Genomic DNA, 24,387 nt, shown 5'->3' with positions numbered 1-24,387 from the left:
TCTTTTCAATATAACTTAAGTTGCACATAATAAAACTGAAGTTGCACATGATTTCCAATCGGGTTGGTTTGTTAAACATCTTACATTATGATTTCGACCGGAAATTGCGGACTTTATTGCCAATGAAGATGCCAGAATTTTGTGCAACCTGCTCTATTGAACACTCCCTTGAAACGAGACCTGTCAGAGACCTGTCAATGTTATTTTCATATGAAAACCCATGTTTATAATTCTTCATAAGTATGTAGTGCCATAAGAAATATCTTACGTTTATAACAAACCAACCCGTTTGAAAATCGGTTGAAAATTGAGCAAGTTCTGGTTACTTAAAAAGTACCACTTCCAACACAATGTTAAGGGGGAGTGAGCTATACTGTCCTCAAAATGGCCGAAATGTGCGGACATTCGGCTCCGTCGGCCAGAAACGCAGGCAGGATATCTAGCCTTTATTATAGATATCTATGTGTATAATCACCTGTTGTTGTCACCTGTTGATGTCATGTGTCTCTTGTAACCCTTGACCTTTGCTGATAAAAAGCATCCATTCTGTTGTCCACACTACACACTAACGATGGCTTAAGGCCGAAACGCGTCTGTGCAAAATAAACTGGTCTTAATATTATTGACAAAAGCTTGAGAGTGCGGTTTTTATTCTACTCATAGTTAACATTCTTTTACTTGCACCCGAAAACGCATTTATATTTTTTTGAAGTAGAGCGCGCCTTTCCCTACTAATACTTTTATTATCATAATATCATTTAAAAATGTTCCAGGCTCCAAGCACAATGTACCAACTGCCCCAAGTAGCAAACGATAGAATGATTTGGTAAATGTTCTGTAAGGATTTAAGGTCAAAAATGTTTTTTTAAGATAGACTAGACTGTGTCTGAGGAAAACAGGTGGTGTAACATCTTCTAGAAACAACTTATGGACGATTAGTTTGAAATTGGGAAGATAGCTTCCAAGTGCCTTTATTAATGACGCTACATAAACAATTTTGTTGAGCCAGCCAAATGGAACTTTAAGAGATGTGAGCAAATGTAGTCAAATATAAGCATACCAAATTTCCAAATTTCAGTTCAAGTAGTTTTTGAGAAATTGAAACGTGTCAGTTGCAGCACCTCCTATGGAGCAAATGTAACAAAATGTAGCATGCATGGCCAAAGAATATAGACAAGCATAAGCATAACACACCAAATTTCCAAACTTCAGCTTAAGCCGCTCTTGAGATTCATTAGCCTGATACAAACCTTATTTTGTGTGTCCGTCATGTGGGGCTAGAATCGTACCAAGTTGACCAAAAATCAATGGAAAATAGTTTGATAAATAAATTAATACATTAATAAAAACAGAAGAAAAATCATCTTTGACAATCACTATATAGACGCCATGCAAAGCAGTGGTAGTCATAATAACCAGTATTTTGAATACATATGGAATAATATATATATAAGTCCTCTGGTGTTAAAAAACATCATAGTGTTTTAATGTTTTATTAATGCAATAGCAGCAGCTACATTCCTGTGCAGTGGAACTATGAGGTATCAGATGACTTCTTAAATTAAGGACTGAATTCACTCTAAATATATTAGCAATGCCTAATACCAGCTGCTCTAAATGATAAATAATGTCAACCCAATATTTTTGAGAGCAGGTCTTGTCTGTGGAAATCGACAACTGCTATGAGTCCGTGGATGGAGATCTCCTTGAGCTGGTGACGACGTGCTGGCAGTTACAATCCCTTATGGTCAATGCTTACCTGGACCTCGACTTTGTGGAACAGGTGCTGGAATACTGCCAGGAGACCAGATGCCCTCTAAGGAGCTTTGAAGTAAGACAATCAGCCTCGTCATGGATACCTTGGAATGAAAGAATGTTGTGTTAGCTTCAAACGAGTCGGCAGAGTTCCGTGTTCCATTTACATCTATGTAATGTAGCCTGCTTTAAACTGAAGGAACACAGGTACGAAGTCACCAGATGTATTTAAAGTAGACTGACGTTGGTCAGTGGGTAAAGGATGTTATGGCACACCTTAAACTAGAAAATACCACAAGGTTTGGCAGCCATTTTTAAACTACTTCAATAACTGCTCTTCGGACAGTCTCATGAGTTAAAGCCTTACACCACCCCCCCCCACCCCCCACCCCCCCCACCCCCTCCACCCCAACCCAGTTCCTCCCCGTACCCATTTGCTGTCTCTTATGGTTTTATTATTTAATGTATGTATTTACTTTATTGCATTTTATTTTGTATATTCTATTAGAGTTGATTTTGTAGATTTTTATGTTCATTTCATCTGTATGTGAAATCCAATAAAAATAATTGTATTTAAAGTCGACTGATGCCCGTGAGTTGGTTTTGAGCAGGTGAAGGCGTGCTACCTCAGTGAAGGAGACAGCCATGACGAGGATGAGGAGAGTAAGCTGGGGGAGCTGCTGTCTGATTACTGTCCCTTCATACACCCAGAGCTGCAGCTGTCCGTTGAACTCTTCCCTATTAAATGATTTTACAGATGGATCGAACATCAGGGACGAATTCATTTATTTTCGTAACCACCTGGGAGGCGTATTTTACACGGCCAAGGGCAGGAGTCATTATTCCAATGCAAACTGATTTACAAGTTCAAATGCACAGGCAGAATATATAATAATAATAATATATATGTATAAACATAGCACAAAAAGTAAGGACATTTGTGTTTGGTAGATTATTTCTTTGTTGTAACAATGCTTCTTGGCAATACATCTTATACCGTTGGAAAGCCTGTTTATTTCCCTTTAAAATGGTGCCACATTTGTGAGGAACATGCATTTGTGGGATGAGCAGCACAGCTGAGTATATGAGTTGTGCCCATGAATAATGTGCCAAAATTCTCCTATTCTCCTGTTGGTATTAACTCTTGTTTTGAGTTGTCTGTTGGATTGGATGATTGAACTCTCGATCAGTAACAGGGAACAATCAAGAAACATTGGCAATTTTACACTTTATTTATTTAATACACTATCAGGGAGAGAACGTAACGGCTTGCCATGAGTCCAGACCTCAAGCCAATTGAACACTTTTGGTATCAGCTTGGGCGTGCTGTGCGTGTTAGTGACCAACACAACCATGATGGCTGATCTGCAACGACTCTTGGTTGAGGAATGGAATGCCATCCCACAGCAATGTGTGACCAGGTTGGTGACCAGCATGAGGAGGTGGTGCCAGGCTGTTGTGGCTGCGTATGGATCTTCCAACCGCTCCTGAGGCTCCTGAGGGTGTATTAAATGAATAAAGTGTAAAATTGCCAATATGTCTGGTTTGTTCCTTGTTACTGATCAAGAGTTCAATCGTCCAATCCACGAAAACAACTAAAAACAAGAGTGAACCAACATAAGAATAAACTGTTTAGCATTTAGAAATTAGCATTTAGCAATTTTGGCACATTTTCAATGCGCAACCACCATACTCAGCTCTGCATCCCCCAAATGCATGTTCCTTACAAATGTGGCACCATTTAAAAGGGAAATAAACAGGCTTTCCAACGGTATAAGATGTATTGCCAAGAAGCATTGTTACAACAAAGAAATAATCTACCAAACACAAATGTCCTTACTTTTTGTGCTATGTTTATATAAATATATAGCCTACATCTGGTAGCCTTTGCATTCACAGTGTATTGGCCAAATTTCAACAAATTGAGGATGCCTCTCCAAATTTATTTTCAATGTATACCAGGTTTATTTAAAAAGATAATTACTCAATATATAATATATATATATATATATATATATATAATATTGCAGACTTGTGAAATATCTGGTCTATAGTCACAGCCTCTTGTGTTTGGTGAAACAAATCTATTCCTTGTCCACCCAATAAATTCAAAACCCCATTATGGAGACAAATTACCTGCAAACATCAAGTGGTATATCAGACAGAAATTGATTTAATCAGCACAGCTGTTTGTGCTTTGACCAATTGCATTTCAATTTGCTGACATCACCGCATCAGACCAGTGACCTAGAAGTCCCGTTCCGCGGCAACATCATTGGTTATTTCCATGTTTTAATATTAAGTAGATGCAGTCGCAGAATATATTATGTAATTAGGAGGAATTTGGCCAATCGCCTATCTAGATGCTTAGTTTTGACTTTATAATTCATGAGTGTGGTGCGACCACGCCATACAGTGGTCCATCTGTTATTGTGTTGGCCGCAGCCAATTGGCTAATACGTCAGACGGTCTCGGGCTCAGGGTTGTGGTGGCCAAGCTTTCGTGAATTAGCGATTGACTGTGTTTGCAGAGATTTAGAGACGAAAGGCAATCATGTCGTCGTTGTGGAAACCGTTTTCCATTTCAGAGGGGCCGTGTAAAAATGTAGGTTTCAGGGGTGGATGCTCGCAGCAGCAACAGCATCCACCGACCTCAATTCCATCCTCATGTTGGGGTAACGTTAACGTTAACCAAACTGGCACTGCTGCAGTATACCGTTCCCAAGACCTCTTCCATTCGTGTTCGTCAAAAAGGACTTTGGCTGCCGCTTCTGTTGGTGGAAGGAAGGTAACACACCCTGGAAAAGCCATTCTTGCAGGTAAATAAGACAACTCCTTTGGTATTGTGTGAACTATAACCTATTGGTACCCTGCGTCTATGCTTGTCATACCGGCGAACCGGCAAGGCAGAAATAGCAGGGCAGTTAGCTTGCTAGCTATCTAGCTAATACTGAGGAGACGGCGGAGTTGCCCTTGCCTCCCACAATCTCAGCCTGACAGCAAAGTTGGATAACTTGCATGTTTTAAGTTGACACTCTCCTAACAGATGTATAACAGCTAGTGAAACCGCTGTATGTTGCTTTTTGGTATAGAAAACACGTTTATTCACACTAAACCACAACTTAAACGACTGACCTTAATCAACATCGAGCCTTAACTTCATAACAATACAGCCCCCCATTAAACTGTTAGCAGCTAGCTAAAAGTCTTTGTAGTGGGGTCAATTTACAAACTAACGGTTTTGCAACATGTCTTACCATCGCGAAAGTTAGGGATTTCCGGATCAGTTACCACTTAGATAAATCTTTCCGAGCTGTCTTGTGAACAACAAGAAGAACAATAAGAACAATTGTATGGTTGTCAAACACATTTAGTGCAGTTTCTTCTGATCAGCCTGCCATGAGTCCAGCTCAACTTGTTTACAATTCTAGCTGTCCATTCATGTGGACGGACACGAATTGTCCATGTATATCATCCTCTCCTCACCATAACAACTTTACGATGTGTTATCAATTCATGGAGATAAAAATGCTGCTAGTGATCTATTCTGTGCCTTAACTGAGTATATTTTGTTCATGGTCTCTACTTGACTGCCTTGAGGACATCCAGTGTTGAATGGCACAAAATGTCCTACAATTAAATGAGAATAAGTCTGAAGTTATATTATTCGGCATCCCTGACTCCATCAAACTGACCACCAGCAGCCTAGGCAATCTGTCTACTCTGGTGGAGCCCCAAGTCATAAACCTTGGTGTAATATTCGATTTGGCCTTTAAATTTGACAAACAGGTCAATGCAGTAGTCAAAGCCAAACTCTGCACGCCGTTATGTCCTCCTGGCTAGACTACTGCAATTCCTTGTATACTGGAATTAGCCATTCGTCCCTGTCCCGCCTACAACTAGTCCAAAACGCCACAGCAATGCTCCTGACTGGTACCCGGAAAAGAGACCATATTAGCCCTATCCTGGTTTCTATTTGTTTTGATATTTTATTTTATTGTGATTTAATTGTACAGCACTTTGGTCAGCGTGAGCTTTTGTATGTGCTTCATAAATACATTTGACTTGACTTGACTACCATATCGGTGTTTACCTCACAGGTGGAATTGCAGGCGGGATTGAGATCTGCATCACCTTCCCAACAGAATATGTCAAGACACAACTTCAGCTAGACGAACGGGCCACTAACCCTAGATACAGGGGCATCGGTAAGAAACTCACAAAGATGGTAGTTCATTTAGCATTGAAACAGTTCAAGTTATTGATTCCTTCGGTGAAGCAGCGGTGTGGTTGACCACTCAGCATCCTTGTGTTCACAGGAGACTGTGTGAAGCTGACAGTGCAGGATCATGGCCTTAAAGGATTGTATCGTGGCCTCAGCTCTCTTCTCTACGGCTCCATTCCAAAGTCGGCCGTACGGTAAGAGGCGGTTATTATTACTCTAATGCTAAATAATCTTCCTCATGAATGCTCCCTCACTAACTAGACATAATCCGCCATGCAGGTTTGGCACGTTTGAGGTGCTTAGTAGTCCTATGAGGGATGCCAATGGTCGCCTTGACAACACCCGCAGCCTGTTGTGTGGCCTGGGAGCGGGTGTCACTGAAGCTGTGCTGGTAGTCTGTCCAATGGAGACGCTCAAGGTGGGTCTGCTGCTAAATGTATAGCTTGGGAGGGGACAAAATAGTTAATAAAATGTAACACTTCTCAACTAAGCAATTTTTTGCATTGCTTACTGAAAGTGTTTTTCGATTGTTGGTTTCTTATGGTATTGATGTATTTAGTAATGCCAAATCCAAATATAGAGATTGTTAAAAAAAAGTGAAATGTACAATACAATTGCAAATGTATTTGAAGTTAACACAGTCTTGTTTTGTAACACCTCACTCTCCCTCACCTCAGGTGAAGTTCATCCATGACCAGTGCTCACTGCGTCCGCGGTATCGCGGCTTCTTCCATGGCGTTCGTGAAATCATAAGGGACCAAGGTAAAACTGAGTGCAATCACTAAAGACTGCGCCAGTATCCCTTCAGTTAGTCACTTAAGACATAGGACTGGCCTCTGTCATTTCAATAGCAGGTTGATAAACAAAAGGTTTAAGCCTTTGATAGTTAATTTAAACTTTGGCAGATGACCATTTCTTAAATAAAACTTGTTTAGTTACGTGTGGCAAAAAATTGTGATGAAATGTGCATCATTCAATGCGTTAATGTTTTTCTTTCATCACTGGACAGATGAAATTGCTTTATATAAAAATAGATCCTGTTGAACTTTATAGGCATCCGAGGCACTTACCAAGGGCTCACAGCAACAGTGCTGAAGCAAGGGTCCAACCAGGCCATCCGGTTTTATGTCATGAATTCTCTACGGAATTGGTACAAAGGTGAGAAGCTCCTCCACATACATATAACACTTGCCTTTCTGTATGAGTCTTGAACAGAATGCTGAGAAATATTTGTTTGGACCAAGTGTGACCTCTGAACTGCGTTTCCTAGGTGATGACCCCAGACGTGACATGCACCCAGTGGTGACGGCTATGTTTGGTGCCACAGCTGGGGCCGCAAGTGTGTTTGGCAACACACCCCTTGATGTGATCAAAACTAGAATGCAGGTAAGTGTGCTTGTTTTAATCTGGGAATCTCCAGGAGCGTGTTTAATCTGGGAATCTCTAGGGGCGTGTTTAATCTGGGAATCTCTAGGGGCGCGTTTAATCTGGGAATCTCCAGGGAGCGTGTTTAATCTGGGAATCTACAGGGAGCTTGTTTAATCTGGAAATCTCTAAGGGCGTGTTTAATCTGGGAATCTCTAGGGGCGTGTTTAATCTGGGAATCTCTAGGGGCGTGTTTAATCTGGGAATCTCTAGGGGCGTGTTTAATCTGGGAATCTCTAGGGGCGTGTTTAATCTGGGAATCTCCAGGGGGCGTGTTTAATCTGGGAATCTCCAGGGGGCGTGTTTAATCTGGGAATCTCTAGGGGCGTGTTTAATCTTCAGTTTCCATTTCAGGGCCTGGAAGCCCACCGCTACAGAAACACGGCCGACTGTGCTTTCCAGATCCTGAGGAACGAGGGACCACAAGCGTAAGCATCTCCTGCCAATTAGTGTAACACTCTTAAGTGTTCAGACGGGGCCAGGCAGAAGGGGGACAGCATGGGTGTATTTGGCTTAAATGATGAATGAAGTGAACCGTTAGTTAGCAGGTGTTGACTTCTTCTGAGGCAAACCCAATTCTTTGTTAAGTTGGGGTGCAAAGTAAGCGCATTGATTGAACCACAAATGTGCAATTAATGGTGTTTTGACAAGCAATGGGTAGGTTATAGAAAGAGTACCTGTGAGTGTAGCATTGGGTAGGTTTCAGAAAGAGTACCTGTGTGTGTAGCATTGAATAGGTTTCAGAAAGAATACCTGTGAGTGTAGCATTGAATAGGTTTTAGGAGGCTTTTCCTGCCATCAACTTCCATCTTCTCCCCCATAATGATCTCCTTTCCGCCCCCCTGAAACTACCTGCATGATCACTCCAAGTGACCTTTGACCTTGCACTGTTCTTCCTCAGGTTCACTCCCTCATCTGACCTTTGACCTTGTGTTCTTTCACAGGTTCTACAAAGGCACGGTGCCGCGACTGGGCAGAGTGTGTCTCGACGTAGCCATCGTCTTTGTGATCTACGAGGAGGTGGTGAAACTGTTAAACAACGTGTGGCAGACCGAATAAGAGTGAGGCGAGAGTGCTGGAACTTACTTGAATGGTGGAGCTTTAGGCGGTGAAGAGGGAGATGTTTCTAAACACGGCTGGCTAGGATTGGTACAATTAGTTTAACCTGGAGTCCTTCGTGAGGAGTGCACACCATCTGTGTCGTGGAGTTAAAAACTGCTGACGAAGAAGCTAGGCATTAATGCAAAACTTTGTACCTTTCTTTCAGAAATACTGTTGTTGATGTTCAGCCTTGCACTGTATGTTTTTATTTTTATTTAATTTTTTTCACTGTTGTGAACTCTAACGCTAAGTGTCTTGTTATTCACCATGCTCTTACGTAGTCAGTCACGGAACATGAGGTCTGTAGTATGTGGATAGCTTGTACCTAAAAGAAGTGTTAGCGAGCGACACGAGCAAATGCTCCGTCTCCAGCTCTGACCAATGTGTCCTCTTTAGCGTGACGTTAAAGGTAGCACCGTGCTCAAACACAGAACAGCGGTCATGTTGCAGATGATCTATATAGCATAAAGGCTCAGTCACGCTGGAGGTGAACATAATGCTGCTTTGTTACTTGAACTCAGTTCTAGCTTTTGTTACATATTGACACTGAACAATTCTTATAAGATTTGAGGAAAATGCAAGTTGAAAGATTCCCTGTATTAAATTATTAACCAGGTTTAGTGTCCGTTTTTTATTGTTATGGTTCCTAGTCACGGCAATTATCTCAAACTTGACATGACACACACAAACACATATTTGAATTGGAGTTTTATTTGCAAATGACATTGTGTAAATGCACATATCTGTAATATACTCAAACATGATTCAGTTCAATGATGAACATAATTGCCCCCCATCTGTACTGGGTAGAAAACGAACCATTTTATTTGACAATATACTCCACCATTCTGTAGTAACACATCTCATAGTTGTGCAGAAAAGGGGGGAAGCATATCTGTATTTACGTCAGTTGTAGATGATCAGCGGTGAAACAACATGCACCTCAGGCAGAGTGGCTGGTATTAACATGAGCGTTAAGGCTAAGAGACGCAGATTAGGTAGAGATTAGACCGGTGTAAACTCAGTCTCAGCCCTCTGCGAGCAAGACAGACAATAAAAACGTGCCGTTTCCATCCCCTTCACTCTCATCTGATCTGGCACCCAATCCTGCACGAGACTAAAGCAATCTATCTGGGTCAGACAGTTGGTTGTAGGTCACTGGATGATTAAGTGCTGGTTCAGTAGCCTTTCTCATGAGCGCTTCATAGATCAGGGCTAGTGACGTTTCTTCACTGAATGATGCAAGGACTGGGGTCGGGTCGGGTCTGGCTACCTCCTCCATCTACATACATGATGACAGAGAAACAGACAACGTAAACAAACCTGACAGGTGTTCAGGCAGATGCTAAGATAAATACATTACTGTTAGTCAATGGGCTTAGGCGGGTTAGGTTCACAAGGGAAGTGTTTAGGTTATATATAGGTCTCACGGACACAACTGTGGTAAATCTTTCACGTTGATGAGAACAAGGGATTTAATTGGCATTGAAATTGTATTAGCAATTATAAATCTTGTGCAAATTATAAATATATAAATATAATCTAGCAATTATAAATCTTGTGAAGGCAAGCTTTATTGATTACCCAAGGGAAATTATAGTATCACAGCAGCGTGGGACAATGTTTGTGATTTTTTTTTTTTTTTTTTTACAAATTAGTGCGCTCAGTTGAAAAAAGATTCCTTATTACCATGTGTAAGTTTGGAAAGAGTTCTTATAAATGCGACATACATTTATATCACGAGGTAGGTCTAATATATACCTGAGTATATTAGACTTAAGTTCAACTCTATCCATATTTGTGAGTGTAAACGTACGAGTGTGTACTCACATCCTCAGACACTTGTCTTTGCCTCCGCTGGCCACCCTCTGGCCGTCAGGACTCCAGTCTACTGCAAACACCTGACAACATTCACAGAGTTAGCAAACACCTGACAACATTCACAGAGTTAGCAAACACCTGACAACAATCACAGAGTTAGCAAACACCTGACAACAATCACAGAGTTAGCAAACACCTGACAACATTCACAGAGTTAGCAAACACCTGACAACATTCACAGAGTTAGCAAACACCTGACAACAATCACAGAGTTAGCAAACACCTGACAACATTCACAGAGTTAGCAAACACCTGACAACATTCACAGAGTTAGCAAACACCTGACAACATTCACAGAGTTAGCAAACACCTGACAACATTCACAGAGTTAGCAAACACCTGACAACATTCACAGAGTTAGCAAACACCTGACAACATTTCACAGAGTTCGCAAACACCTGACAACATTTCACAGAGTTAGCAAACACCTGACAACATTCACAGAGTTAGCAAACACCTGACAACATTTCACAGAGTTAGCAAACACCTGACAACATTCACAGAGTTAGCAAACACCTGACAACATTTCACAGAGTTACCAAGCGCCTGACAACATTTCACAGAGTTACCAAGCGCCTGAAACCATTTCACAGAGTTACCAAACGCCTGATAACATTTCACAGAGTTACCAAGCGCCTGACAACATTTCACAGAGTTACCAAACGCCTGACAAGGAACAGAGGCTCTCCCTGATGAGCTTATGATGTTTCTTACACTAAAGCTGAAATAGGAAATATGTCTCCCATATAACATCTAACAAACTGGTTCTGAAAAAGATTACAGCATAGGAAACTACCGGAGCGAACCCCCTGGATATGACACTGATCGCTAGTTTTGACCAGGCACATTTTCAGTGTCACAAGTGAATGCATTCTTTCTATGTTGTTTTCAATTTTTTTGAAAAAAAAATAAGCAGTAATTATTGTTACACCAGGTTTTAATGCTCTTAGCTTGATTGTTCTATCCCTTGTACGTCGCTTTGGACAAAAGCGTCTGCTAAATGACTAAATGTAAATGTAAGTGGTGAACCCAGGCATGCATCCAGGTGAGCCCTTCTCCAGCCTCTCACCTCATCGGCGTGCCCCGGCAGGTCGGTGTGCAGTTTGCCCGTCTTCACGTCCCACACCTTCAGAGTGCTGTCACTACTGCCGCTCACCAGCAGGCGGCTGTCCGCTGACCACGCCACCTGGTACACGGCCGACACGTGGCCACGCAGAGACGTCAGGTATCTGCCAGAGGAGAGGAGAGCAGGAGGTGAGGTCAAATCAACCGACACATTCATGCGCAGGGTATTGGGTCAAACATGATTCCAACCTGAGCAAGCTTATGTGACCTCACACCATGAATTCATACTTTATCAAGTCATCAGTTTGAGGTTTACTGCCATCTTAATACCACTAAACTGTTCAATGAAAAGGTAAGATTTTTGTGAATATTTTGAGTGGAAGACGAAGAGGATAAACAGCAAAGACATATTTTTTCATAGCCTGTTTGCTCAAATTTACTAGGTGTGCCAATAATGGTGAGCAGGACTGTATGTAGGCACTCAGATTCTTTTGAATGAAAAGTGCGTTAAAAATAAAATGTATTATTATTATTATCTACCTTACATCATGTAAATGCATCTATACATCAAGTGAGGAAATACTACTCATTCCATCCAAAAAATATGCGTATGAAAATGACACTCTAAGCCAATACGACGAGTACTGAAGGCTCTTACTTGCCGCTGCGTCCCTCCCAGATCTTGATGGACTTGTCGAAGGAGGCGCTGGCCAGCAGGCGTGCGTCTGGAGAGAAGAGCACCTCGTTGATGAGGGCCTGGTGGCCGGTGAGGCGCGCCACGGGCTTCTTCTCCTCCGCTGGGTTCCACATGAACAGCGTGAAGTCGTCCGAGCCGGACACCAGACGCTCAGAGCCTTGACCCTGAGGGAGAGAACATGAGGAGTCAATGACTTTACTTGGCCTTTGATGATGATGATGATGATGATAAGGCTAACTTGGGCTATGATGATGATGATGATAAGGCTAACTTGGGCTATGAGGATGATGATGATAAGGCTAACTTGGGCTATGATGATGATGATGATGATGATGATTAGGCTAACTTGGGCTATGATGATGATGATGATAAGGCTAACTTGGGCTATGAGGATGATGATGATAAGGCTAACTTGGGCTTTGATGATGATAAGGCTAACTTGGGCTTTGATGATGATAAGGCTAACTTGGGCTATGAGGATGATGATGATGATGATAAGGCTAACTTGGGCTATGAGGATGATGATGATAAGGCTAACTTGGGCTTTGATGATGATAAGGCTAACTTGGGCTATGATGATGATAAGGCTAACTTGGGCTATGATGATGATAAGGCTAACTTGGGCTATGAGGATGATGATGATAAGGCTAACTTGGGCTATGAGGATGATGATGATAAGGCTAACTTGGGCTATGATGATGATAAGGCTAACTTGGGCTTTGATGATGATAAGGCTAACTTGGGCTATGAGGATGAGGATGATGATGATAAGGCTAACTTGGGCTATGAGGATGATGATGATAAGGCTAACTTGGGCTATGAGGATGATGATGATAAGGCTAACTTGGGCTATGATGATGATAAGGCTAACTTGGGCTTTGATGATGATAAGGCTAACTTGGGCTATGAGGATGATGATGATAAGGCTAACTTGGGCTATGATGATGATAAGGCTAACTTGGGCTTTGATGATGATAAGGCTAACTTGGGCTTTGATGATGATAAGGCTAACTTGGGCTATGAGGATGATGATGATAAGGCTAACTTGGGCTATGAGGATGATGATGATGATAAGGCTAACTTGGGCTTTGATGATGATAAGGCTAACTTGGGCTTTGATGATGATAAGGCTAACTTGGGCTATGAGGATGAGGATGATAAGGCTAACTTGGGCTATGAGGATGATGATGATAAGGCTAACTTGGGCTATGAGGATGATGATGATTAGGCTAACTTGGGCTATGAGGATGATGATGATGATGATAAGGCTAACTTGGGCTTTGATGATGATAAGGCTAACTTGGGCTTTGATGATGATAAGGCTAACTTGGGCTATGATGATGATGATGATAAGGCTAACTTGGGCTTTGATGATGATGATGATAAGGCTAACTTGGGCTATGAGGATGATGATGATGATGATGATAAGGCTAACTTGGGCTTTGATGATGATAAGGCTAACTTGGGCTTTGATGATGATAAGGCTAACTTGGGCTATGAGGATGATGATGATAAGGCTAACTTGGGCTATGAGGATGATGATGATGATGATAAGGCTAACTTGGGCTTTGATGATGATAAGGCTAACTTGGGCTTTGATGATGATAAGGCTAACTTGGGCTATGAGGATGATGATGATAAGGCTAACTTGGGCTATGAGGATGATGATGATGATTAGGCTAACTTGGGCTATGATGATGATGATGATTAGGCTAACTTGGGCTATGAGGATGATGATGATGATGATGATAAGGCTAACTTGGGCTATGAGGATGATGATGATAAGGCTAACTTGGGCTATGAGGATGATGATGATAAGGCTAACTTGGGCTATGAGGATGATGATGATGATTAGGCTAACTTGGGCTATGATGATGATGATGATGATAAGGCTAACTTGGGCTATGAGGATAGTGGACAAGAGAGTTACGACTAACATGGCTATGGATATCACAATGACCTGTAACTTTTTACTGATAATATAATGAATTCTGTCCCACTAGTTGGGGAAGAAAAGCCCTCTTACCCTGACTTTGTCGTACCGTTCCAGGGCTTTCTCTTTGATTTCTTCTACTGCGTGGATTAACAATAAGACAAGTTACCAGCAGAACAGACAGCTGAATCCAGCATATTGAAGACATTCAAGATGTACAGTCGTGGCCAAAAGTTTTGAGAATGACACAAATATGCATTTTCACAAAGTTTGCTGCTTCAGTGTCTTTAGATATTTTTGTCAGATGTTACTATGGAAGGCTGAAGTATAATTACAAACATTTAATAAGTGTCACTGGCTTTTATTGGCAATTACATGAAGTTAATATGTGCAGTTTTGACCCTTCTTTTTCAAGACCTCTGCATCCGCCCTGGCATCTGACAAAAATATCTAAAGACACTGAAGCAGCAAACTTGGTGAAAATGCATAATTGTGTCATTCTCAAAACTTTTGACCACGACTGTACTATAAGGTGTGTCCACATACATGAGCCTTTGAGGTCCTGGGCGTTGATGGTGGCCGTGGCGGGCTCGAAGGCACCCGTCCTGAGGACGTAGTCTGTGCTGAGGGCCAGGGTGTTCACCCAGTGAGCGTGACCCTGGAGGGTGCGACACTGAACCCCCTACGAGGAAACATCCAGGGGTAACAAAAAGGGAATGAATTAAAATACTCCCTGGGGGCATTTATATACGACAAACCATTCAGAATGGCACATTAAAGTGGCACATTAAAATGGCATATTACAGCTGCCTCTTCTTTCTCTCTCCTTCCCCCTCTCTTTCTCTCTCCTTCCTCTGCCTCTTCTTTCTCTCTCCTTCCCCCTCTCTTTCTCTCCTTCCTCTCCCTCTTCTTCTCCATCCCTCTCCCTCTCTCGTTCCTCTCCCTCTTCTCCTCTCTGAGCTCTGTAAAGCGCCTAGAGGCAATTGTATTGTTGTGTTGCGCTATGTAAATAAAATTGAATTCAATTTATATACGACAAACCGTTCAGAATGCGTGACAACAGTCAAACTGCACTATTTTCTGTTCCTCTCACATATGCAGACTGTATTAGAAAGCAGCAGTAAGGAGTTCAGGTCGAAAATCTAGCAAGCTATCTACCGTGCTGCAAACGCGTGCGAAAACTTTAGGTGGTTTGGCTGTTAAGGCAAAGTCTAGTGAAGGTCTACTAGTAAAATGAAAGGGGACGGGAGGATGTAGGATGCGTTGCTTTGCTGCCACTTGTGACGTAGAAAAGATCAGGCAGGTTTAAATCTCCCGGAATGCAGAAGTGGTGTGGTGAGTGACAGCTGTCAATTATCCCCATGGGCCCCTCCCTCCTTAACTCGGTTTAGAAAACATCATCTACATTTTTTTTTTTTGCAAATTATTTGTATTGGTTTTCTTTTCATGTTGATAGTATACAATGACAATATCAATGCATAGAATGTCTTACAGATGTCACCATTAGAATCATAAGACCCCCAAAAATATAACTCAAGTGAACTCATTGTCGAAATTCCGGGTCATCTAAATGAATCTTGTGATGTGTAAAAATGTCCCCATAGATATACGTACATCTTTGGATCTCCAGACCTTGATGGTCCGGTCCTGTGACGAGGTATACAGCAGCCCGTCTCCACCCCATTTCACACAGGTCACGGACTGGGTATGACCCGTGAGGATTTTCTCACAGCGACCCAGAACCGTGTCCCAGATCCGAACACTCCCGTCTTTAGAGGAGCTGGCCAGGTACCGGCACTCTGGGTTCCTATGACGACGACGGCCATGAGCAGACAAAAGGCAGAACACTGATCTTACACTGAACACTGTTTTTTATGTTTTTATGTTTACTGTATGCACCCATACACCAGAGCAAATTTCAGGTAGGCATACACCTACTCGACAATAAATCTGTTTCTGATTTCTATTCAACTCACAGGTGCAGCGGCTCCCAGCAGAGGCAGGTGATCCACTTTGAGTGGCCTGTAAGAGTCTTCCCCAGCTGCTGTCCAGTGACGGGGTCCCATAGGAAGACCTGCAGAGGACACACCGCTATCAGTAACACAACACGGCACGGCACGGCACAGATGTCAAAGCTGCACCGCTGAGCTCATCATGGACACTACAGAACACAGACCTATATTAATGTGGATGCCTTTGTTTGAAGCCCAAGGGCAACTATAAGAGAACTGAGGTTCTTCCAGGTGTCCCAGCATACAAACGGGACAACGGAGGTCAACTGTGGTGTCTTTTGTCACCATGTCTTCTATTAGACATGTCTATTAATGTTTGAGGCCGACCACAAGAGGACTGGTTCTCTACAATTTGTCACAATATCCAAAAACAACAGACTCTTAACAAAACAGAAACTGTGGTGTTCTTTGCTTTAGCCTTGTCCATCAAGATCATACATACAGCTCTTTGAGAATGAACCCATTAACCCATTACCTGACTGTTCTTGCAGCCTGAGGCCAACTTCTTGCCATCTGGTGACCAGGATATAGCCAGAACCCAGTGTGTGTGTCCTGGAGGAAAGTCAGACCGGTGGTTAAAAGGCAGCCGGTTTAATGACAGCCTGGCAGTAATCAAAAGCATCAGAGCAGGCTTGTTTACTCACCTTTGACAGTGTGGTGGGGGGTCTCAGTGCTCAAATCCCAAAACCTGACAGTAGTGTCACCTGAGCCACTGGCTAAATACCTGTGGAAAAACAATACGCCTTTTAAAGGACATGAACGTTAAAGGATGTTTTGTTTAGACAGCCTGACAGAGAAGCCAGACGACTACTATGAGCTTTTCTGTCACACTGCATGAGTAGATATCACTCTCAGTAACACAAATTACCCAAATAATTACAACAATACATATAAAAGTAAAGCAAATGTGTATAATAAAGTTTGATTTGATAATTTAATATTTCTCAAGTCATTATCCATTGTGTATGACTCTGTCAATCCTCAGTTTTCCTCAACTCGCAGTCAAGCCTGACTGGTAGTTGTTACCTCCGCCAAGGAGGTTATGTTTTCACCCCTGTATGTTTGTTTGTCTGTTTGTTTGTCAGCAGGATAACGCAGAAACGCATGGACCGATTTTCATCAAACTTTGTGGGGAGATTGGGTAATATAATGGCAATAATTGATTAGATTTTCAGATGTCAAGGTCAAAGTCACAAGGCAGAGGTTTGCATTCTCTGAATACTCCCATTCTTGTTAGTCAAACTGTGTATAATAAAGTTTGATTATCCATTGTGTATGACTCTGTCAATCCTCAGTATTCCTCAACTCGCAGTGAAGCCTGACTGGTAGAGGTTAGTACTCATGCAACACTTTAGTTTATCCAGACCCAGCCTTACTTTCCAGTGGGGCTGAATGCTACAGATATGACGGCCTCGGTGTGGCCCTCCAGGGAGCTGGTGCAGCGCGCCACGGCCCGCACCCTGAACACCGCCTGGGGCTGGTACACCACGGGGAGCACCTGCTCCGTCTCCACGCCAAGGCTCTGAACACACGTCCTCAAGGACGACACCACCTCTGCGTCTCGCACGAAGAACAGCAGGGGCACTGGCTCCTCCTGTGTTACAAGAGAGAGGAGGCAAGGGATGCTCGTGAGCACAGTGTCAATGTTCAACTTTCGACTACTCTCTGTTAACAGAAGACAACTCGGTTCATAAATTGTTAATACGTTTTGCAACTGCTGCAACACCTTCATGATGCATCACTAGTCGTGTTTACTGCGTGGAGCATGCCAATTAGTCAGACGTTGAAGTTTAACTGTCTACAGTCGACCAAATGTTTTGATAAAGGGTTTATTCAGGATGCAGCAGATCTCATTTCCCGTGGCGAGAGGAACATCTGTCTTTCCCTAGTGACGCAAATAGCATCCCATCCGTGAGCATGGACGTCAGACGCTTCATCTAACTCACCTTCTGGAGCAGAGCATTACAGACCAGCTGCAGTTTGTCTGGGGTGATGTCGAGGGGAACATCGAATTGGGATCCAAGGGCCTCGCCAGCTTCATCCTGAAACTGTATCAGCATACGTTCCACTTCTTCTCCACTCATTCTGCCTGCTACAAATACAAACAATGACGATGACACATGAGAACCACTGTGTTGGACTCAGTAACGTTAGCTTTGAGACACAATCTAAAATTGCCCAATTGAACTTATATAAAAGCACGCTTTTATTAACTATGATCAGCCACGTGCTCTTAAGCGTGTTGGATTCGTAGATAGGTTTTCTATTCTATAACGTTATATCTTAATGTGACTTACGTGGCGAGCTATCGTTGTAGCTCACTACAAATTCACTTACAGCTAGTACCAACACTGTACAGAGGATATTGTTGATACACGCGGATAGAATGGGAGACTTTCGAGTGAAGCAATCATATCAAATTTGCGAACTAATCGAAAGTGTTTATTAGAAAGAACATACCCTGGTTGTATAACAGACAGCTGCCTTGAGATATAGTTGGTTAGCTAAAGTTGGTTCACACGTGTGTCCATTGACAACACGGACGCAGTGTAATTACCCTGTACTTGCGTCATTAACATGCGACCAGCGGTGGTGGAAGCTGGAAGGAGATTGTGCGACGCTGACTGCCACCTTGTGGCAATGATGTTTATAGCTGACTAAATAATGTTCAAGTGCACTCCATTTGCATTCACAAAGCCTTGTGTAGAATAAACTTCAACTTGCTGAATCCTTTGTACAATGGTGTAACTACGGTGAAAGGAATAAAAATAGCACCAATAGCCTTCCTCAGTGATGAATAGGGAGATTGAAGTCCTTTACTTAAGTAAAAGTACCAATACCGTGATGTAAACTCCTTTACAAGTAGGCTAAAAGTCCTTCATGAAAAAGTACATAAATATAAGCAGCAAAATGTATATTGAAAGTTTTAAAGTAAAAGTTCTGATTTGGTCCCTCTGACTTTATATAGTATTATGTATGTCATCATCAAATGTTAAAGAAACAATATGTAACAATTTTACCTTAAAATAACAGCTTGAAAAAAATGTGCCGCTACAGTATCTTTTAATTGGGAGAATGGCCTCTCCGCCATTGCCATCAGGGGGTCTGTAGGGAAATTACAGCGCTCTGTAAGATTTCTGGAGCCGCCCGGTCCTTTGTGTCTGAGCATGTGCGACTAGGATCGGGTAGTGACAGTCACTATGGGAACAGCTTTTACTCGTTGGCGAGAGCTGAAAGACAGATTTGGATACAAGTTCGATTCAGAGCTAGCCATCTTTTCTTGACTGTGCTAGCCATCTTTCTGCTGGATAAGTATGTAGTTTATTTGCTGTCCTGCTTTGTCTTGTCTTGTACTTGCTTGATGTTTGACTGTGTTAGCAAAGTTGTTGAGTCGCTCGTTTGTCATAAATGAAGAAACCAAATTTCAACAGGTTTCTCCGCTAGGGGGAGCTCCAAGCCAATACTGATGCATCAGTGTATAAACAGCATGTTACTGTTGTAGCTGCTGGGGGTGAAGCTAGGACGCCAGATAAATCTGTGAGGACATCAAATAGTTAATGGGAGTGGAAAGAAGAAAGAACAGTTTTCAGTTTCTGAACTTTTTTCTAATCTTTGATTTTTGGTGAGATTGTATAATTTGAACGTGTTAAAATCCTGTGAGAAGAGGGACAAATCATTATTGGTGGAGCTGTTAACAACTCACAGTAGTGACCCCAACTACACCCTTGCTTTTTGTAAGACTTCAGAAACTAAAAAGGTTGGAAACCACTGGTTTAATCTTGATCGATGTGTTGTATTTTTAAAACCTGCTACATTGTCCATTGTGTAATATATTCATCTTAAGTAACATGTTACTAAAGCTGTCAAATCAATTTAGTGGAGTAGAAATTACAGGACTTTCCTCTGAAATGCATAAAGAAGCGTAAGATGGAAATACTCCAGTAAAGTACCTCATGAGTGTACTTCAGTACAGTACATCACTGTACCTCAATAAAATTAACTATCACTAAATATGAATCTAAATGATATAATGTCTAAATCTGACAATATAGAAAATGGCACTAACAACATCACGTTACCTCAAGAGTACTTCAGTTCAGTACATCACTGTGTGTGTCTTCATACTTCACTTGCATGTTCTCCCAGGCCAGCACAGATTTAAATCATCTTGATCCTGTGTATTGTGTAACCACCATGGATGTAACGTGTGTGTGTGTGTGTGTGTGTGTGTGTGTGTGTATGTGTGCACGTTTAGTGCGCATGACTGTTTGCATGTCTTTTCTCTACTTAGTGTTCTGAAGTTAATTTGTCTAAATGCTTAAGTTGAAGGACAGACATCATCTTGTTCAACACTGTTCCATAATGTTTTAATGAGATCCATTGTAATTATTATAATTTTGGTATTCATTAAGTCATTGCCATTTCCATACTGAGGGATATTTTACATCAAATTAATTAACATACTGAAAATATTCTCTCTCTCTCTCTCTCTCATTCGTGAGTGAACTTTGTGCGTGAATTTGTTGGCATGAGATATGCGCTCTCTCCTCACACAGAAACACAACACACACACACACACACACACACACACACACACACACACACACACACACACACACACACACACACACACACACACACACACACACACAAACCTCAGTAGCTAGGGTACAAACAGTTGTATAATCTAAATAATTAAACCTTCTGGCATAACAATTAATACTTTCTGTCCTGCCACTCTCACTGGTGCAGAGAGCTTGACAAAACAACGACAGCAAAACAGAAGAAAACAAAATACTAAAAGAGTAGGAGATATACAACAGAACTCATATGAGAGGTGATCTTTACTTATACAATCATGCTGATGATAAACACATCATTTGGAGGGAAGGCATCATGACAAACTGAAGGCGCAGCGTTTCATCCATGACAGAAGGCTGGTGAGTGGATCTCTGAAGGCGCAGCGTTCAGCCATGACAGCAGGCTGGTGGTGTGGATCTCTGAAGGCGCAGTGTTCAGCCATGACAGCAGGCTGGTGAGTGGATCTCTGGGCCCTCTGAAGGGAGTCACTTGTCCAGTCCGTTGATGTCCTGGGGCACCAGACCCTCCAGAACTGCCAGTCTGGACTCCTGGAGCTAATGGAAGCAACAGAGCAAACAGTGGTGGATCAATCGTCTTCCTTTGTTGTGGCTAGCGCAGGTGATGGATTAGATTACACACACAAACACACACACAGACACACAGACACACAGACACACAGACACACACACACACACACACACAGACACACAGACACACAGACACACACGCACACACACACACACATGCACTGGAGATATTGACTTACCGCAAACGTGGGGCTAAGGCCAACGATACTCTGCATGTTGGTGCTGTAGTAGCCAAGGATGTACTGGCCAGAGAGCAGTGGGAGGTCGTCTCCCTTCATACACACCTGCATTACACCAACAGGGCCAAAGAAACGTGAGAAACACACCCACACAGGCATACACACACACAGGCATACACACACACACACACAGGCACACACACACACAGGCATACACACACAGGCACATACACACACACACACACACAGGCATACACACACACAGGCATACACACACAGGCATACGCACACACACACAGGCATACCCACACACACACGCACACACACACAGGCATACACACACACATATGTGCAAACACACAGACAAAAAAATGCACACTCTCTCTCTCATAGATGCACACTCTCTAACTCTCTCTCTCTCTTACACATGCACAGTCACACACACACACACACACACACACACACGCACACACACACACACACACACACACACACTGACTGTGACCGTCCTATCACCCCACACCTCCGGGGGCATATGTGTATGCCGTGTGTGTGTATGACTGTGACCTACCTTAACCAAATCATTAATGGGAACCTCATAGTCTTTTGCCCAGGTGAAGGCCACATAGTCAAGGGGACTCTTGAAGTCAGTCTGCATAAGGAAGAATGAATGCTCTGATAAATAATAGCAATATACTGACGTTTATGCAATAATACACTGTTCATCTGTTCACACATACATGGTAAAGAATCCTTTTCTTTTGTGCTTCTACTCAGATGAATTTAATTGGCTGTATTCTGCACATCATCACAATTAAGGTGCATTTTATCTAATCTAATCTAAGCATTTTATTAAATGTTTTTATTTTTTGTCAATGTTTTGTTTGATCCAATGTTAATGCCTTTTTTTAGGTTGTTTAGTCTTTTTCACTCTGGCAGGGCGACTGCCAATGAAAACTAGCCTTTTGGCTATAATTGGGTGCATTTACATTTTAATGTTTATTAATGTACACTGTCCCTCTTGATAACATAAACAAACTTAAACTGAATCTAAACCCTGTACAGTCATGGTGGTTCATGTCACCATCATGCCAGTGGACGTGTGTGTGTGTGTGTGTGTGTGTGTGTGTGTGTGTGTGTGTGTGTGTGTGTGTGTGTGTGTGTGTGTGTGTGTGTGTGTGTGTGTGTGTGTGTGTGTGTGTGTGTGTGTGTGTGTGTGGTGCTGTGAAGACCTTGTAGAGACCGATCCAGTCGTAGGTGCTGGCAGGGAAGGTGTCCTGGATGGTGTAGGAGGCCAGAGGGTTGTCATCAGCACTCCACACGCCCTCCGCCGCCAGACTCACCAGAGGCCTCTCCACCTTCTTACGCAGCTGATGGAGGGACACACAGGGAGAGAGACAGAGAGAGGGAGAAAAGAGGGGAAGAGACGGAGGAGTGTGTGTGTGTGTGTGTGTGTGTGTGTGGGGGGGGGGGCAGAGTGGGAGGCAGGTGGAGTAAGGCATAGAGCAGAAAGAAATAGAGACGGACAAAGGGGAGAGAAAGAGAGAGTTTAGAAATCATACTCAAGTATGACTATACTCATATTTGTGTTAATGGCAACTAGGTGTAAACAGTGTGGCAGTCGCCTGATGACACCCACACAGGCATGCACACACACATATGTGCAAACACACAAAAAATGCACACTCTCTCTCATACATGCACACACTCTCTCTATCTCTCCCTCTCTCTCTCTCTCTCATACATGCACACACTCTCTCTATCTCTCCCTCTCTCTCTCTCTCTCTCTCATACATGCACACACTCTCTCTCCCCCCCCCCCCCCCCTCTCTCTCTCTCTCTCTCTCTCTCCCTCCAGGCCTTCACCTCCAGGGTGAAGATGCCAAAGACAGGCTTATGGTCGCTGACTCCGTACTCCATGTTACAGTTGTACACATCCTGCGCCACCTTCACAGGATACTCGTCATCATCATCGACTAACGACGCCGTGCAGGACCCCTCGTCGTCGTCGGTAACCTTGGGTCTGATCCGCCAGAGGATGCGGTCGGTCCAGGCGGGCTTCCTCTTCTTCCCACTGCCCAAGGGGGAGAGAGGAAGACGGGGGTTAGAGTTATTCCTCCGCGGTTGGTTCTGTTAGCGGCAGACACCCACAGAAGTAGGTTTAGGAACCTTTAGGTTTAAGAACCTTTAGGTTTAGGAACCTAGGTTTAGGAACCTTTAGGTTTAGGAACCTAGGTTTAGGAACCTTTAGGTTTAGGAAGTAGGAACCTTCTTATATTCAAATTATTTATACACAATTCGGTCATGTTACCCCTTTTACCAACTAACATTTGAGAGGCACACAAGGGTATACGTTTGACTAACATTTGTACGCACAGACTTCATGTTGCATTCATTTAGAAAAGCCAAAAGATTCCCTATAACCTATAATTTTGCCTGTTGCCAGTGATGAATAGCGTTTAACCAGTTGTTTCAAATCTAAGCCTTTAATCTGTGAATAGTATATATAATATCAGCTGTTATCTTAATATCTAACATATATAACATCTGTTATTCAGCAGAACGTGTCAGTGGTATTAGTAAGTGCTCATATGCATAAGCTGCGTGCACACAAGTAGGAGGGAGGAATGGTGATGCCACGATACACTTATCCCTACAAAGTTTGTAGTGGACTACTGTACACACACTGAACACAAAAAACGCACCAGCATCCTGTTACACACACACACACACACACACACACACACACACACACACACACACACACACGTGAGTGTACACACACAGTGACACAAACATAGTGATGCATGTGAACAGGGCAAGCTCCGCACACACTCGCTCTCCAGGTGATGGGGGAAGGGATATGGGTGTTCACGGAAAGGCAAGCTGTCTGGCCGTTCAGCAGGCTGTTTACTAAACCACACTCTTCCCTGGGAAATGACCTCAT

The 24,387-nt window shown here is 42.7% G+C and overlaps 3 protein-coding genes across 3 annotated transcripts in view; 1 reads left to right on the top strand and 2 right to left on the bottom strand.

The window, feature by feature from the left end:
- Window positions 1-4,308: 4,308 nt before the first annotated feature.
- On the top strand, window positions 4,309-8,463 carry slc25a1a (solute carrier family 25 member 1a; the record flags this gene model as incomplete). The annotated part of the gene is made up of 9 exons (XM_080844090.1): window positions 4,309-4,573; window positions 5,855-5,962; window positions 6,074-6,173; window positions 6,259-6,397; window positions 6,657-6,741; window positions 7,033-7,137; window positions 7,250-7,365; window positions 7,759-7,832; window positions 8,349-8,463. The coding sequence occupies 9 exons, from the start codon at window positions 4,309-4,311 to the stop codon at window positions 8,461-8,463; spliced, it is 1,107 nt and encodes a 368-aa protein (XP_080700216.1).
- A 737-nt stretch (window positions 8,464-9,200) lies between these two features.
- nle1 (notchless homolog 1) lies at window positions 9,201-18,629 on the bottom strand. The gene is made up of 13 exons (XM_080832300.1): window positions 18,554-18,629; window positions 18,040-18,185; window positions 17,470-17,687; window positions 16,738-16,817; window positions 16,569-16,645; window positions 16,058-16,155; window positions 15,696-15,888; window positions 14,628-14,763; window positions 14,175-14,221; window positions 12,110-12,312; window positions 11,456-11,615; window positions 10,336-10,406; window positions 9,201-9,787 (listed from the first exon to the last, which is right to left on the bottom strand). Exons 2-13 carry the CDS (start codon window positions 18,175-18,177, stop codon window positions 9,775-9,777), a joined length of 1,434 nt encoding a protein of 477 aa, XP_080688426.1. The 5' UTR covers window positions 18,178-18,185; window positions 18,554-18,629; the 3' UTR covers window positions 9,201-9,774.
- Window positions 18,630-21,159: 2,530 nt separating this feature from the next.
- inpp5kb (inositol polyphosphate-5-phosphatase Kb) overlaps window positions 21,160-24,387 on the bottom strand; it is a gene marked incomplete at both ends in the record, with an annotated part of 11,327 nt that continues 8,099 nt past the window's right edge. Inside the window, 5 exons of the mRNA XM_080849961.1 lie at window positions 21,160-21,228; window positions 21,441-21,545; window positions 22,012-22,092; window positions 22,673-22,810; window positions 23,307-23,514. Coding sequence (XP_080706087.1) covers window positions 21,160-21,228; window positions 21,441-21,545; window positions 22,012-22,092; window positions 22,673-22,810; window positions 23,307-23,514 — 601 coding nt within the window. The remainder of the gene's footprint in view (window positions 21,229-21,440; window positions 21,546-22,011; window positions 22,093-22,672; window positions 22,811-23,306; window positions 23,515-24,387) is intronic.

This window comes from Sprattus sprattus, assembly GCF_963457725.1.
Source record: "Sprattus sprattus genome assembly, chromosome: 1".
In the NCBI taxonomy this organism is placed as follows: Eukaryota; Metazoa; Chordata; class Actinopteri; order Clupeiformes; family Clupeidae; genus Sprattus; species Sprattus sprattus.
Note: the sequence above shows the minus strand (reverse complement) of the source record. Positions and strands in the feature narration are given on the sequence as shown.

What these genes read in the sequence shown, in the direction of transcription:
- nle1 (XM_080832300.1), bottom strand. Translation starts at nt 18,177, where the DNA reads ATGAGTGGAGAAGAAGTGGAACGTATGCTGATACAGTTTCAGGATGAA. An exon ending in GCATTCAGCCCCACTGGAAA is followed by an intron (nt 16,818 to 17,469) that starts GTAAGGCTGGGT and finishes GTTTTTCCACAG; the next exon opens with GTATTTAGCCAGTGGCTCAG. An exon ending in TGCTGGGAGCCGCTGCACCT is followed by an intron (nt 15,889 to 16,057) that starts GTGAGTTGAATA and finishes TCGTCGTCATAG; the next exon opens with GAACCCAGAGTGCCGGTACC.